This window comes from Terrapene carolina, unplaced genomic scaffold, assembly GCF_002925995.2.
Source record: "Terrapene carolina triunguis isolate 2854851 unplaced genomic scaffold, T_m_triunguis-2.0 Scaffold42, whole genome shotgun sequence".
NCBI lineage: Eukaryota > Metazoa > Chordata > Testudines > Emydidae > Terrapene > Terrapene triunguis.
The window spans coordinates 68,385,911-68,402,728 of NW_020664393.1; the positions used below are offsets into that span (position 1 = coordinate 68,385,911).

A 16,818-nucleotide genomic window follows, 5' to 3' on the forward strand; every position below is an offset into this window, starting at 1 on the left:
TATCCTAACTCTCTCATTTCGATTTTTAATTAAGATTGCTACAAACATAATCCCCTCTCCTGATGTTTGACTGACACAATTTCACCTGTACTGCGAAATAGGCATGGTGGCGACTGGCGGGACTGGCCCAAATGATTGAGTAGGAGTTTTGCTTTGGGCTTACTTTATAACACCTCTTTGCTTTTAACATTTCAGGCGAGCTCTTGAGTTCCCTTTGAGAAGAAGCCATACTCGACCGAGATGTCACGGCACCACAGCCGATTTGAAAGAGATTATCGCACTGGGTGGGATCGCCGAGAATGGAGCTCCAATGGGAATCATGTGAACAGCAGTAACTGTAACAGTACAGCGAGCAGCAACTGCAACAACAGACCTGGGCTGTTGCCTTTGCCAATTGTTCCCTCTCGACTACCTACTCCAGCCACGGCTGCTTGCACCACAGTGAACAGCGACGTGATAACGAGCCTTGTGGCCAACTCATCCGCAGGTTCAACTACCAAAGTAAGAATTTACTTGTTTTCAGTAATGATGAGTTAGAGGAAACCACAGATGGGGCAACACTTGTCCCCTTCAGAAGCCCCTTGTTTATGATGTGCCATGGGAATAAGAAGTCCAATGGCCGTTTGCCTTTTTCCTTCTGTTGGTCATTATGTGTGCTGTTTGTATAGTAAGATGACCTTCATGGGCTGGCGGATCTCCCACTTCGTTCCATCGCTGAACAGAGAGAGCAATCAGTTCCCTATATCACAGAATGAGTTTCATGCTTTTATTAATTTTTCTGAAGCACTTAGTTCTCAGTTTTGTTGTTGGGAATGATCCACTTTGTTTGTCTAATTACCCGAGGAGTGTTCCAAATGGAGCCACAGTTTTCCTACGCAGATCTATTTTTATGTCACAAAGAGCAGAAACTGAGCAAAGTGCATAGGGGTTTTTTGTTTTTGTTGCTTGGCCCTTTCCTATAAGTCGTCCAGAGTGCCTTTCCACATTGCCATCTGTAACGTCATAATAGGAATAATGGGAACCCACAGTTGAGACAAGGTTGTCTGGTTTATACATAAATACAGTTCAAGAAGGAAGAAAATGTTAAAAAGCAAAGAAATAAAATCACTAGTGGTTTTTTATTGATTTTATTCTACGGACTAGTAGTGTTTTTTGGCTTTCTTTTAACTTGTAGCTCCTCTTAAGTCTACAAAGCAAAATTTTTTATATCGGTGAAAAGTTGTTTGTTGCCTTCCTGCATACAAAATTGACTAGGGAAGCTGAAGTTGGGGGTGGGGTGGGGGGTGGAGCGTGGTGGAAAACCCTAGCAAATTGTAAAGGTATCCGTGGCTTTAGCCAAGCGAGCCAGATGCCCTGCTGCTTTTCTTTTTATGATATTTAAATTTTTCTTTCAACTTGATTTCATGTTAATAAATGCAAGTGCCAAATACAACAGACGCAGACAGGGGAAAAGAAGACAATGAAGTTATTTAAAGTAAGCCAAGAACAAGCTGAAATTTTACTGCAATACCATACCATATTGATTTTTTTTCACACAGTAGAAAAACAAGGTCAATGCTGCAGAAGGAAACAGTGGGCCAAAGTTTACAGTGTGAATGTTTTTTAAAATGGTCCATAGTGTTTTTCATTTATTTTTATTTGACAACAGGCAGTAAGTTCCCAATGAAAATGAATATGGGATTTCCCCAGATGTCCTCCACAATAGATGCATTTTGGTCACGCTTTGTCTGGAGAAGATTATAAAGCAAGTTTTGAAGCCAGCACAGTGGTTTCATTTATCATGACCTCTGTACTGCTAAAAGTCCAGCTGCTGGCTGGGGTTGATCAGCCTTTGCTGCAGATGTTTAACAGCCCATTGAGGCTGAGCTATGATACTAACGTGTTTGCTTCTTGGGGGGGGGGGGAGGGAAAGATCAGCATTTTAAGTGTTTTGTGATCATATGTTAAATGTGAAGCATTTTCTAAATTATCTTATTAGGCAATTTCTTAGATGAGTTTTACTAGTAAGAATGGTTTTGACACCACTAGATCAATGGGAAGAAAACAGACGGTATGTAGGTGATATAGGATGATCTTTACCAGGAAAGCTGCTAATCGCCTGTGTGGTCTCCCATCAAATTCATGTATAAAAAGTCCCAGTGTCCCCACTCTCTCCTCTGTTGCTGAGGATTACCTGAGCAAGTCTGACAACTAAAACCACATGGATTGAGAGGGGGAAAAACTTTGGAAACAGAAGTGGGTGCGGAATCTGAATAGTTGATGTAAGGGGGTGTTGCCTAGGAAACTTCCGACAAACTACATGAGAGAGTTTTGTAAATGAAAAAGTGTGCTCTCTGTCTCGCATACTGCAGATTTACACTTGTGGTTCAGCTCAGTTGATTAGTAGTATCCCAAACCGATGAGTTTGCCTCCAACCATTGACTATCCAGCTAATGGTTAACCATAAAAATTTAAATCCATGTAAATGGAAAATCACAAACCAGAAGAATGTACAGTTGCTTGGTCTATTTTAAAAACAGATATATACCAAGTTCTTAGCCCAATATTGAGCCCAATAACTTGTGTTTGGCTAAAGCATATCTTCCAGAAGGGCATCCAGTCTTGATTTGAAGACATCCAGAGATGGAGAATCTGGTAGCTCTCTTCCTACCTTGTTCCAGTGTTAGTGACCCTCCCTATTAAAAATGTCTGTCTAATTCTACTTTGAATTTATCTGGTTTCAGCTTTCAATGGTGATTTTATATTTATGGTCAGACCATTGATGAAAATGTTGAGTAGCTTCAGGCCTAGTACTGATCTCTTCAGAACCCTACTGGAAACACCTCCATTCAATGATGATTCTCCATTGACAACTACTCTTTGAGATCTGTCAGCCTTAATCCAATTAACATGTGCTTTATTGATAGTGTATATTGGTATTTTTTAACTGCCCTACAGAAGTCTAAGTATATTACATCTACGCAGTTACTTGTGATCTCATCAGAGAATTATACCAGGTTTGTTTGTCAAGACTTATTGTACATAAAATCTTGTTGACCACTACTAATTACACCTCTACCTCGATATAACGCTGTCCTCAGGAGCCAAAAAATCTTACCGCGTTATAGGTGAAACCGCATTATATTGAACTTGCTTTGATCCACCGGAGTGCACAGCCCCACCCCCCCGGAGCGCTGTTTTACTGCATTATATCCTAATTTGTTATATGGGGTGGCGTTATATCGAGGTAGCGGTGTATATTTCCATCCTTTTATTCTTTATTAATTGAAACCCTAGGTGAAAAATTCAGAATGGATAAAAGGAAATATATTTTCACATAACATGTCATGAAACTGTGGAACTCATTGTGACATGATGTCATTGAGTCCCAGAATTCAAAGATCCATAGATGTTAAGTCCAGAAGGGCCTTTAGAATATCTAGTCTGAGCAGACAAGATTATAACAAGAATATCCAGAACTATAATAACTAATGGTAACAAAAAGAGTACTGGAAGGGATATAAAACTTTATGTTTTGGGGTTTAAGACAATTTCTAACTATTAGGGATGAGGTGAAACCTTCATGGAATGCAGGTCATCCCACATCTGCCTACTGTGAGATTCCTTGCACCTTCTTCTGAAGCATCTGGTGTTGGCCATTGGTGGAGACCAAATACTGGATTAGACAGGTCTGATTCATTATGGCAACTCCTGTGTTCCTAGAAGGTGGCCCCAAAAGTACTTGTGCTTCACATCACAGACAAAACATTGATATGTGTGTGGACAGACTATATTACTAAAGATATGATGCAAATCTTCAGTGTTTAAATATTACTCGCCGGACATACCAATAACTTGCTAACTGCAAGTGAAATTCCTTTCCACAAATCACACGTACCTGTCTCTTATTGTCTTGAAAAATTGCGTGTTTGGCCTGGGTTATTTAAAAGAAAAATGTGGTAATTTTTTTTTTCATTTTTACTGAACAAAAAAATAAAAAAGGACTTTACGCTACTGTCACCCTTTTCATCTGAGGCTCTGAAAACACTTTTCAAACACTGTTTAAGCCTCAATGCCCCTCTAAGGTATGTTAATATAATCCCTATATAACGATCGAGAAACTGAGACACAGAGAAATTGTGATTTTGCTCAAGGTCACTGAGCAAGTATTCTCATCTTTTTGTCAAGTTGGGGCTCCTGACTCTCAGTCCTGTGTGCAAGCCACTGGGCCACAGAGATTCCACCTGGGGATGGCTCATTCTGAATCCTAGGGTCAAAATCCCCAGTTGTGGAGTACTTTCTGCATTTGGCGTCCTTTAATTGCTGAAGTGTTTGGCAGGAGAAAGCGGGTGACTCATAGCACTAAAGGGCAATGTGCAGCTTCATTTTGACACACTCTTATTCCCATCGCGTATGATTATTTGGCTTAGTTTTTTCTCCCAGGGGTTTATTTGCTAGTAGAAACTATCAAGGAAATCCCCATAAAACTGCAGCATTATTTAAGATATTGGCAATGAAACACTCTAGAATCCGATTAAGGGCGCCACACAATATTCCAACCATGTTATCTGTTCATATTAGCAGCACCTCTATTCTCTGTTGCTTTTCCAAATTACTTTCTATGTTACTTGTACAATTTTCTCCATCAAAGCTTCTGCATCACAGCTGCAATTTAGAAGTGTTGTCATGGGCTGTAATTTGAAATTTTATTACCAAGAGATTTTTTGGTTATAGAACATTTACTTTTATCATCTGGATATTATTTTTAAATGCCTGAAAAGATTGATACATCAACAGGATCTGTGCAGTGTCAGGCACTGTCTGATTATTTTTTGTTCGGCATTAATTTAAAAAACCCTTTGCCTGGAAAATGAATTGATTCCTAAGCCCCCACATGCTTAATGATTTGTTAATTTCAAGGTTAAACCTATGACAATGGGTATAAAAAATCCAGTCTCAAATTCTGATAGGATTTTCTCCAGCATAACCGAGGGTAACTGTCTGTAGTGTAGTTACTCTGGTCTTACTGGGGAATAACTGAAATCAGAGCCTGGCCTTCTATGTATACAGTGCTCCCATATAATTTGAGGGTTGTGTGTTGTTGCTAGCAGAGTTTTGATCCTAGGGTGGTTCGGCTCAAAGGAAATGTGGGAGGGGAGAAGGAGAGTGTAAAACGTTTGTTAACCTGTCTGGAAAGCAGCACAGGGAATGCAGAGGGGGAGAAATCACCCTCTGTCTCACCATGCTCTGGCTTAACCAAGTCAGATAAAACAAATGAGCAGGAAAGTGGAGGAAATTCTTGTTTTAAAGGAGAAACAAATCTGTATGGCTGGAGAATGCATTGTAAAAGGAAGTAAGATAAAATACTGTAGAGGTAAAATGTTAACACATTTATTTCCTTTGAGATCCAAAATAATTTAGTTCCCCTACCTCAACTGGTAAAAGGTTCTCACTCTTCAGTCTGTTACCTGCCGACTGTTTACTGTACATAGAATCATATGATTAGAAGGGACCCCAAGGGTTATCTAGTCCAGTGGCTCTCAGCCTTTCCAGACTACTGTGCCCCTGTCAGGAGTCTAATTTGTCTTCCATAACCCAAGTTTCACTGCACTTAAAACCTACTTGCTTACAAAATCAGACACAATAATACAAAAATGTTTCAGCAGACTTACTGAATTTCAGTGTATAGTACATAGAGCAGTATAAACAACTCATTGTATGAAATTGTAGTTTGTACTCACTTTGCTAGTGCTTTTTATGTAGCCTGATTTAAAACTAGGCAAATATCTAGATGAGTTGATGTACCCCCTGGAAGACCTATGTGTACCCCTGGTTGAGAACCACTGATCTCATATAACCCTCTGCCAAGATGCAGGATTTGTTGTGTCTAAACCATCCAAGACAGATGGCTATCCAGCCTCCTTTTGAAAACCTCCAGTGAAGAAGCTGCCACAGCTTCCCAAGGCAGTCTGTTCCATTGTCCTGCTGTTCTTACAGTAAGGAAGTTTTTCCTGAGATTTAATCTAAATCTGCTGTGCTGTAGTTTGAACCCATTTCCTCCTGTCCTGCCCTTGGTGGCAAGAGAGAACAATTTTTCTCCATCTTCTTTATGGCAGCCTTTCAAGTATCTGAAGACTGCTATCATAGAATATCAGGGTTGGAAGGGACCTCAGGAGGTCATTTAGTCCAACCCCCTGCTCAAAGCAGGACCAATCCCCAGGCAGATTTTTGCCCCAGATCCCTAAATGGCCCCCTCAAGGATTAAACTCACATCCTTGGGTTTAGCAGGCCAATGCTCAAACCACTGAGCTATCCCTCCCCCCTTAATTGCCTCTTTTCCAAACGACACATATCCAGTTCCTTCAGCCTTTGCTCATATGGTTTGCATTCCATCCCTTTGATCATCTTTGTCGCTCGCCTCTGGATCCTTTCCATTTTTTCTGTATCTTTTCTATACATTGGTTACCAAAATTAGACACATTACTCCATCTGAGGCCTAACCAGTGCTGAGTAGAGCAGTACTATTACCTCCCGTAATTTGCATATTATGCCTCTGTTAATGCAACCTAACATTGCATTTGCTTCATGTGCATCGCATTGCTGACTCATGTTGAGGTTGTGATTCACTACAATTCCCAGGTCCTTCTCAGCAGTGCTGCTGCCAAGCCAATTTCCCCCCAATCTGTATTTGTGCATTGGGTTTTCTTCCCTAAATGTAGCACCTTACATTTGTCTTTATTGGATTTCATTTTGTTATCTATAGCCCATTTCTCCAATGTATCAAGATCCCTCTGAATCTTAGGTCTATCCTCCAAAGTATTGGCAACCATCCTTAGCTTTGTGTCATTTGCAAACTTGATCAATATGCTCTCTATACCTCCATCCAAGTCATTAATAAAGATGTTAAACAACACCAGACTCAGAACAGATCCCTGTGGAACCCCACTTGAGACCTCCCTCCAATCTGACATCATTCCATTAATACAGGGGTGGGCAATAATTTTTGCAGGGGGGGCCACTCCATGAATTTTGGGCTGCACATTTTTACTATATTAATGGAGGTGGTGCGGGGAATGACAGGGAGTTTGGGTGCAGGAGAGACCTCCGGGCTGGTGCAGAGTGTTGGGGTGCAGGAGAAGGTGAGGAGTGTGGGCTCTGGGAGGGAGTTTGATGCAGGTGGGGGCTCCAGGCTAGGGCAGGGGATTGGGGTATAGGAGGTGGTGAGAGATGCAGGCTCTGGCCGGGAGGCGCTTACCACAGGCGCCTCCTGGCCGGCAACGCAGCAGGACTCAGGCATGCTGCCTGCATACCATGGCCCCACGCCGCTCCCAGAAGTGGCGGCGCCTGGCTGCTGCTGGCACATCTCTGTGCGCCCCTTGAGGGAAGGAGGGCAGCGGGTCTCAGTGCGCTACCTGCAAGTACCGCCCCTGCAGCTCCCATTGGCCAGTTTCTGACCAATGGGAGCTGTGAGGACAGTGCTGGGGGTGGGGGCAGCGTATGGAGGTCTCCCCTGCCACCGGGGGCGTGAAGAGACATGCCAGCAGCAGCCGGCCACTTCTGGGAGTGATATGGGGCCACAACAGGCAGACAGCCTGCCTGAGCACCCACTGCGCTGCGGGACTTTTAGCGGCCCGGAGATTGCAAGGGGGCAACCAAAGAGCCTGGCGGGCCGGACAGAAATGTTAGATGGGCCGGATCCCCCCTTTTTAAATATGGGCACTATATTAGCCCTTCTCCATTCTTCCACGACCTCTCCTGTCATCCATGAGTTTGTAAATATTGTTGCCAGTTGCTCCGAGATTTCTTCAGCTAATTACTTCAGTACCCTCTGGTGAATAGCATCCGGCCCCGCTGATCTAAAATAAATATATATATATGGAGATATACCTATCTCATAGACCTGGAAGGGACCCTGAAAGGTCACTGAGTCCAGCCCCCTGCCTTCACTAGCAGGACCAAGTATGGATTTTTGCCCCAGATCCTTAAGTAGCCCCCTCAAGGATTGAACTCACACCCCTGGGTTTAGCAGGCCAATGCTTAAACCACTGAGCTATCTGTCCCCACCTTGATTTCATTCAAGTTGGTCAGAAGATCTCTGACATGTTCTTTACTCATCCCTATCTGCATCCCTTCCTCTTTATTGTCTGTGGTAACTTTGCTGGTCGTTCAGTCATATGTTATTTTTTGTGAGACGACTGAAGCGAATTAGGCATTCAGCAGCTCTGCCTTCCTATAATCTTCCATTACCAGCTCACCTTCTCCATTGATCAGCGGACCAACACCATCCCTGATCTTTCTTTTTTAACTGACACATTTGAAGAACCCCTTCTTGTTGTCTCTAACATTTCTTGCTATCTGTAACTCATTCTTTGCCTTGGCCTTCCTTTCTAGTGAAGACCTGCTAAATCGACCACCGATCGCTCTCCCGTCAACTATCACATTCACAACTAATTAATCCCTGTCGGTCAAAAGTAGTTCCAAAATGGACAGCCCCCTAGTTGCTAAGAATTTGCAGGACGTATTATGTTTTGCTGCAATAGTCTTCCAACAGATATCAGGGAATTTAAAATCCCCCATTAATAAATGCTCGTGTATGTTAGCTAATCTTGTTATCTGCTTGCAGAATGACTTATCCACTTCCTTTTCCTGATTTGGTGATCTATAGTAGACCCCCACCATAATGTCACTACTGTTCTTTTCCCTTCTTATCCTTACCAGAGATTCTCAGGTCTGTTGCTCACTTCCCCTTGGACCTTGGAGCAAGTTTATACATTCTTGACATACAGTGCAACACCTCCTCCTTTTTCCCCATACCTATCCTTTTGGAACAAGCTATATCCCTCAATGCTGGTATTCCAATCATGGGAGTTGTCTGTCCCACCAAGTCTTTGTGTTGCCAATTAAGTCATAATTTTCTTCATTTACCATGACTTCCAGTTCATCCTATGTGTTCCACATACTCCTTGCATTTGTATACAGGCATTGAAGATATTTTGCAGACTACCCTGTTGCTTTTCTTTTTGCCTTTTTAATGCAGTTGTAATTTCTAGAAATGAGCCCCTTTCCCTTGTCTTCGTTACTTGAGCCTAGATGCGCATTGGCCAGATTTTTTTCACTGCCCCCCGCCCACCATATGGCCTAGTTTCCTGGAACATCAGCTCGTTGTCAAAGAAGCCAAAGCACTACCACAGTTTGACGGTCCTTGCCTGGGCCTTTTCCTTCAACAGGGAGGATGGACAAGAACACCACTTGTGCCTAAAACTCTTTTATCCTTCTTCCCAGAGCCATGTAGTCTGCAGTGATTCATTCAAGGTCATTCCTGGAAGTACCATTGGTGCCCATGTGGATAAGTAGGCACTGGAAGCAGTTGCCCCTCACCTGGTTCACACTCCAGTCAACCACTCAAGGCCCACCTGGAACAAAGCATTCCCACTCACACTTTTCAAACAGACATACACACAGTCAAACAGTTCCTTTAACTAGCTTCAGTCAAGCCAGGGGTAGGCAAACTTTTTGGCCCGAGGGTAGGGAAATTGTATGCAGGGCCATGAATGTAGGGCTGAGGCAGGGGTTTGAGGTGCGGGAGGGGGTATGGGAGGGGGGGTATGGTGTGCAGGAAGGGGCTCAGGGCAAGGGGTTGGGGTGCGAGAGGGGTTCAGGTGCGGGCTCCGGCCCAGCACCGCTTACCTCGAGTGGCTCCAGGGGTGGCAGCAATGCACAGCGAGGCTAAGGCAGGCTCCCTGCCTGCCCTGGCCTCAGGCCGCTCCCAGAAGTGGCCAGCATGTCCGGCAGTGGCTCTTGGGGGTGGGGTGGGAGGGAGGGAGGCGGCTGCGCCGTGCGCTTCCGTTGCCTGCGTGTACCACCGCCGAAGCTCCCATTGGCCACGGTTTCCTGTTCCCAGCCAAGGGGAGCTGCGGGGGGGCGGTGCCTGCAGGCAAGAGCAGCGCACGGAACCCTCTGTCCCCCTCTTCTCCAGGAACCATAGAGACATGGTGCCAGCTGCTTCCAAGAGCCAGGTTGAAAGCCCTGACTGGCCAGATCCGGCCTGCGGGCCAAAGTTTGCCGTCCCCTGAGTCAAACACTGGCCAAACAAATGGTCATAGCAGACAGACACTCAGGTATTCAGATATACATCGCTGTATTTAGTATTGTAGGATCTTGTCCTTTCAGTTCTGAGATGATAACTGCCTAAGCTGGTGTTTGGCTTCTGTAAATATTTAAAATATCGATTAAGCAGAGGAAAAGTAAACATGAATTGTTTTTCAAGTTGTGCCTTATGTTGTACATGACTAATTACATGCAACAATTTGTTGCTCTACACAGTCACTAAAATGTATGTACTCTTACTATTATAAAACATAAGCGGCTTGCATAAAGAGAGATTATAAATATTGGAATATGTGCTTGCTAGAAAACAGTAAATATGCCATGATAAAATATACGTGACTAGCAGTGCAGCTTCTGTGCACTGGGCTACTGTAGGGTCTCATGGGGTCTGGTATTGACAGCTGGCACTTTTTTGTCAAAATTTCTGATGGAACACTGTTCTCCTTGGGTAGTCCGTCAATTCTTTTGATCTGGACACAGTGGAACAGCACAGACCAAGTGCAGAGGTGAAAAAAGTCACACTTCAGAGCCTTCCTTTTTTTTTTCCTGTGGCAAATTACTATGATTCCAAGTCAGATTTCAGACTGTGTGTGTCAAAAAGTACAACTGTTTGTTCTAGGGAAATGGGTTACCCTTCCAAGGACTTGCAGGGGAAAAAAAAGTTTAAAACGTAGCACTGTCTGTGCTTTGTGGTTTTCCAGCTGCAAGCCTTTCCTCTGTTAGGTGAAGGATAGTGTTGTACATACAGGTCTAATTGGATCACTATACGTTTTTTAAATCTGCCGTCTCAAGAAACATCAAAAGATCAGAGCAATGTTCCCAGGTGCATTAGCACCGATATATTTGTAAGGGTAGACAGGGGCATTTTTCCCTACCCTCCTTGTAGTTCACTGGGTCTGAAAGTTCAGTAGCTTTGCATGATTTGGTAAATACCTTATGATGTGATGTGTTATTTAATGTGGTCCACAGCTTCCAGACATCTGTGTGGCTTCCCCTTCTTTAGGAATTTCCCAATGTAATCAGTGCACTTCTTCTTTCTTTAATCTTCCGCACCTTCAGGGGCACAGGGCATATGCTATTTTCTGAAATGCATGTTGGTCTTGTGCTGGTCTGTTCAGGCGTCTGAGTGTCATGATGGTGGATCTGGCTTCTTTCTCTCTTGTTCTGCATAATGTTTCTCCAGGTCGCCCACTTTTTCTCTTCCCAGGTGATGTCCATATTATCACTTTTTGTGGAAGTCATGCTGGTGGCATCCTTAAAGCATACCCTAAATAGTTTCACTGTAGTCTTCTTACCATGTTTGATGCTGTAACTTGGTTGCTCTACTTGCATTTTCTCATGTTGTTGTAAGAAAGTCTGTCCAGTGGACTCGGAATATCTTCCACAGGCATTTCCTTTGAGTTGATCTTATCAATTTTGGCTGTGGATTTCCATGATTCTGCTCCATAAAGGAGGCCAGATATGATGCTGGTATCAAAAATTAATATTTTGCATCTGTGCCAATCATGCTACTTTTCCAGTTTTTTCAAGTTTATGGAAGTTGTTTGCTGATTTTGGAATTTGTCACTTGACATCTAGCATGGTGTCACCATCATTGCACATCTCACTCTCTAAATAAGTAAAAAGACTTACTTCTAGCGTTTCTCCATCTACTCTGATGCTTGCTTTTGGGACACTGATAGTCACATATTTTGTCTTGTCCTTCTTGATAAACAAACCAGTTTGTTTTGCTGTGTCTGCCAAAACCAGGGTCTTTTCTTCCATTAAGTTGTGTGTTGAACTAAACGGACAATGTCAGGAAAAGCAAGGAGGTAAGGGGAGGAGCTGGGGAGCAGCTGCATTACACAGCATGCTTGTTGGCTCATGGCAGGTTTCTGATTAGAAATTGCCTAAAACCTGCTGCTGGTTGAACCCAAACAGTGACGTTTTCTACATGGCTGCATCCTTGCACCGGCCCAGTGCATGCTGGGAACCAAACCATCAAAGGAGCAGAGCAGAGCTCCACTGCAACCTCCTGCTGAATCCCAGATGCTCCTGGTAGGGGCTTTTGTAGGGGTGAGTGGGACATGGACCTGTGCACCTCTCTGCATGTTATTTCTGGGGGGTTCACTTACCGTGTTTCCTTTGGCTTCACTTGTAGATTTTTCCAGTTACAGGGTTGGTTTTCCTCTTGGCTTGGAGGTTAACACTTACCAAGTCATAAAAGCCTGGGTCTTTTTTGTTAGCTTCTATAACATTTTGTTCTTGGAAGAAACACACTTTCCTAAAACTAAAAGGCATGTGTTTTAATTGGTGTGTTGGAGGAATTCACTATTCAAAATTCTCCCACAAGTCTATTTGCCTCTTCTTTTTTAACTGTGTTCTGCTGCTGTCAGGCTGAAATATATGTGCCTGTTACCCACTGCGATGTAGTATCTCCAAACCGATGCACTTTTGAAAACAAAACAGAGAAGTTCTATTAAGAAATATGTGCTGTCTGTAAAGCAGCATTTGTCTCTAAAGTCCAGTGCACCCACTGTATAAATAATAAATAATAAATTTCCCATGTCACAAGGCTACTTTTACATTCTGCGATCCTGGATCTTTCATAATAATCCTAAAACAAAACACTGAGCAGTACATGAATAATATTTATTATTCTTAAGTTGTTGCACAAATATGTCAAGAAATGGAGGCTTTTTTGGCTTGGTAACTGCAACATTCTAGAACATATGCTGTTTATACGATACTAGTATATACATATAGAGTAACTTTCATCCCAAAGGATTCCAAAGCATTTTACAAAGTATATCCATACAGAGTCACTGAAGTACTGCCCTGAGTGGAGTGGAGATCTCTGTTCTGTGTTCAGGGAAGGAGAACCAGTGACAGGCCCTCACTATTACCCATTTGCCTTGCCCTCTTATATGTGGTTTCCCCTCTAGACTTTGTGAGATGCATTGCCTATCATGTTACATGTTACATTGAGTAGCAGCCCTATGTAATATGTGGTGGAAGCACTATAGACTGCTGTAGAAAGGACTCTGTGAAGGAAAGATTCAAAGAGATAGAAAGGTATCTATATATATAGTATAAAGGATAGCCCCCTTCTGTATTTCCTGCTTAATTTAATTTCTAGAAGCTTGTGATTGGTCCTGCCAGAGGCTTTCAGTTAGGGCTTGGCTCTGTAGCAATGGCATGAAGTAGTTACACTGAACATTGCTGGACTCAGTCTTTCTGTAGTCTGCCTCCTTACTGTGATCGTCTCACGAGGCTGAGTTGGCAAGGGAGGGGCTTCGTAGACGTATTGTCTAAGAGATGATAACTGTCAAACTCCTCAGGATCCCCTGACTACTTTTCCCTCCCACATTTTCAGCTCCCAGTCATCAGGCTCAGCATGGCAGCCACCATTCTACCCTTGGAGAAAGACTGGACAAGGCTTCTTTCAAAGCTGTTCAGTGGGAACCAGCAGATTGGAGGGAGAGACGTCCTTATTCTCGCCATTTTCCCCCAATTTTCCTATTCTAGGCCAGTTAACTCAGATTCCCCTGACATTTCCCAGTGTCTTAATTGGCTTTACTGGAGGCAGCACTTCCTATTTGTAACTGAAAAATGTTGTTTTACGGAACATCCTAGTGAAAACCAAAACAGAACCAGCATTCCCAGCCACTGTGTAAACCTTTCCTTGCATTTCAGCAATATTTCTATATAGACTATCCAAATCAGCCCGCTGCTGCAGTAAATCCCTCAGTAGAGAATATCCCTGAGAAATAAAATGGGTAGAAAATAAAATAAATGGGTAGGAGGAGCATGAATATTTTCACAAAATTTCATTTGTTTTTGACAGTTTTCCGGTTAGCTCTGCTCATAATGGAAATGCCTTAATGTTGACATGAGTTAAATGGGTTGTAATTGGGATTCACAATTTCACAGCCTACTGAGATGAATCTGGGCATGGTGGGGGACATTCTCACCTCTGTTTGTGCTATTCTTTTAACCTGCTTGCAGACTCAGTAGGACAGTGGTTCATCAGTTTTGCATTGTGATTAGAGTCATTGCAACCAGGAGAGCTCATGATTCTCATTCTTCCTTTTTAAATAGAAGCTGATGTTCTAGGGAACACAGTAGAAGCCACAGAAAGAGCCTATTCCTGTTGTTTAGTAGAAGTCTTTGTGGCACTGATTTGCAGAGAACCTCAAATAGCTAATGCCTTCAGTTCCCGTGCCAGAGTGAAGAATGTGGTCTTACACATTTCTGGTGCCAGAAAATGAATTTTTGGGGTCTGGAAATGAGAGACCATGTTAGTTATCGGATGAATGCTGACATATATCTAGTATGAAAGAGCATGTTATCAATTAAGTGCTGAAGTAGAAACATCTCTCACTACCTGCACAATTGATTTTTCACTTACAAGATTGTCTATTCACTCTTTCACTGCAACATTGAATAGTAAATAATAGTTCTTTCTGCCAGCCATGGTCCCATAAACCTGTGCTAGTTGCCAGGACTGGGAAAATTCCAAGGCTATGGTTATATCTTTTTGTTAAGCCCAATTTTCGCCTCCCCTCTTCCATTTCCATCCACCTGAGATACAATTTTCTGTACATTTTGTTCTCTGGAAATGGATCACAAATCCCTTTTATTAACAGAAGTCGCCTGATTACTGTCATTTCATGAATACAGAGTTTCAAACTGCCTCGGTGATACCCTCATGTAGGGTTGCAAGAAAACTGCTCCAGATTCTGATTGTCCTTCAGCATTTTAGTTTATCTAATGAACCAAGTGCAGCTTTCAGCTCCAACAAATAGCTGCTGCTAAACACCTACGTATCAATCCACATGTGGAGATGACGCTGCAAGCAAAAGTCAAGTGGTCCTCCTGCATGTGTGTATCTCAGGATGTGATGGTTTGGGCCTCGGTTTTCAGTCATAGTTGATAGATGGTTTCATGATTGGGATGCTGTCCTGTGGCAGATATTGTGTTTTGTGGATTTATCAAAACGTGTGTGCAATGGGTAGTTTGCTTCCACGTGACAGAGCCTGGACTGAATTCCGTGAGTCTATGTTATGTTTGGTAGACTTTTTATCAAAAGAAGACATACAAACAACACTTTGGTCTTCCTCGCTTGTGCTGCTATGTGTATGGGCCCAGTGGCTCACCTTCCTCACCATACCAGCCTTAACAGGCTGCCAAACTTCTACAGATCTCTTGAAGTACAGTTTAATCAAGTCCATTTGATGAGTGGCTCAGGGTTAATACTGGGTATTGTGCAAGTCAGATTCAGTCACTATTACCAATGTGAAACCATTACTATAAAGTGGTTATTCAGTCAGCTGTGTAAAATGAGCTGTTGATCTCAGTCCATTTCACCTCCATGTATGTACATCATCCTTGTTTGTAGTCTTTTATTTTGGAACTGGCCTTTCCTGGACAAAGTTAAGGCACATTGATGGGGCAGTGTGAAAAGGCTTGCATTGCTACAGCCCATCTTCTCTGTATGTATCTCTATACCAAGGACATTGGTCTTCAAGGCTGAAATCTTTCACTAAGCCAAAACTAACTATGTTTAAACAAAAAAAAAAAAGCCATTTATGAGAAGTGGATCTAAATAGGCTTGCACGCCGCCTTTTTCAATTTATTGTGGGAAGTATCTCATTTTTTCCCCATATCTTTCAGCCTTTTAGATTGTTAAATCAAATTGAGCTAGTTGCGCTGAGACTGGGTGATTAGAATAGAAGTTCTGAAAACCTTCTCTGTTAAGCGACCGTCTGAGCTCTCTCACAAGACTCTCTACACAATTGGTTTGCTTAAATTTGCTGTAATAACCTTTTTAAGAGTCCTGTGCCCGTTCTTCATTCATCATCACAGACACTGCTGTGCATTGGGATTGTGTTATCTGTTGCCTTCCTGAATGCCTAACATGGTAAAAGTGATTTTTTTTTCTGTTGCAAGTTTTTACTTTCAAAGTATAAACTTATATTGCTATGTCTCTCTTTCCCTTTCCCCCCCCCCCCTTAAAGTTTCTGCTTGTAAGTATTGAACAAGCATGCAGAGTAGCTCTGATAATGAGGTAGTTTGAATTCAGGGATGAATCTTCACTGTTAAGATGGAAGCTGTTTATGCTGTAAGGCAACGCTTTCTGTCTCTGTGTAAGAGCGAATGAAATGCCCTTTATATCATCACTGGTTTCCAGCCAGCCAAGGGTACAGTGTTGAGTGCAAATGCAATTGCATGCCCTGCTCACCCTCTTTCTCAAGAACAGCAGCAGATGTTGACAGTGAATATAGTGAAGAGGGAATGGGTAAAATAATGAACTGAAGTGGTAGCTTAATGGAATTATTAATGGGATTTGTGTTCAAATAATGAACAAGGACTGATTTTATTAATATAGGTTTTACACATGTAAACCTATGCCAAAGATTATAAAATTCTTTTCCTTCTCTAGTAAAGGGTTTATAGAGTACATTGTGTAAGCAGAGTTCTCTGAACTTCTTTAAATATTGCTCTTTCTCCCACTTATCACACCGTACTTCTCAATGTGCAGCACTCCATATAAATCTGTATAATGCACCTGAACAGTTAATTAAGCTGCAGGAAAATCTTGAAATTAAAGTATAAGAGGGGTAGCCGTGTTAGTCTGTATCCACAAAAACAACAGGGGGTCTGGTGGCACCTTAAAGACTAACAGATTTATTGGATTTTTACCCATGAAAGCTTATGCCAAATAAATCTGTTAGTCTTTAAGGTACCACC

The 16,818-nt window shown here is 42.6% G+C and overlaps 1 protein-coding gene across 1 annotated transcript in view; it reads left to right on the top strand.

Annotated features, from left to right (window-relative positions):
* Nucleotides 1-204: 204 nt before the first annotated feature.
* The window catches only part of KLHL29 (kelch like family member 29), a 303,040-nt gene continuing 286,426 nt past the window's right edge, over nucleotides 205-16,818 (top strand). The window contains exon 1 of the mRNA XM_029912274.1: nucleotides 205-501. Coding sequence (XP_029768134.1) covers nucleotides 241-501 — 261 coding nt within the window. The 5' untranslated portion in view covers nucleotides 205-240. The remainder of the gene's footprint in view (nucleotides 502-16,818) is intronic.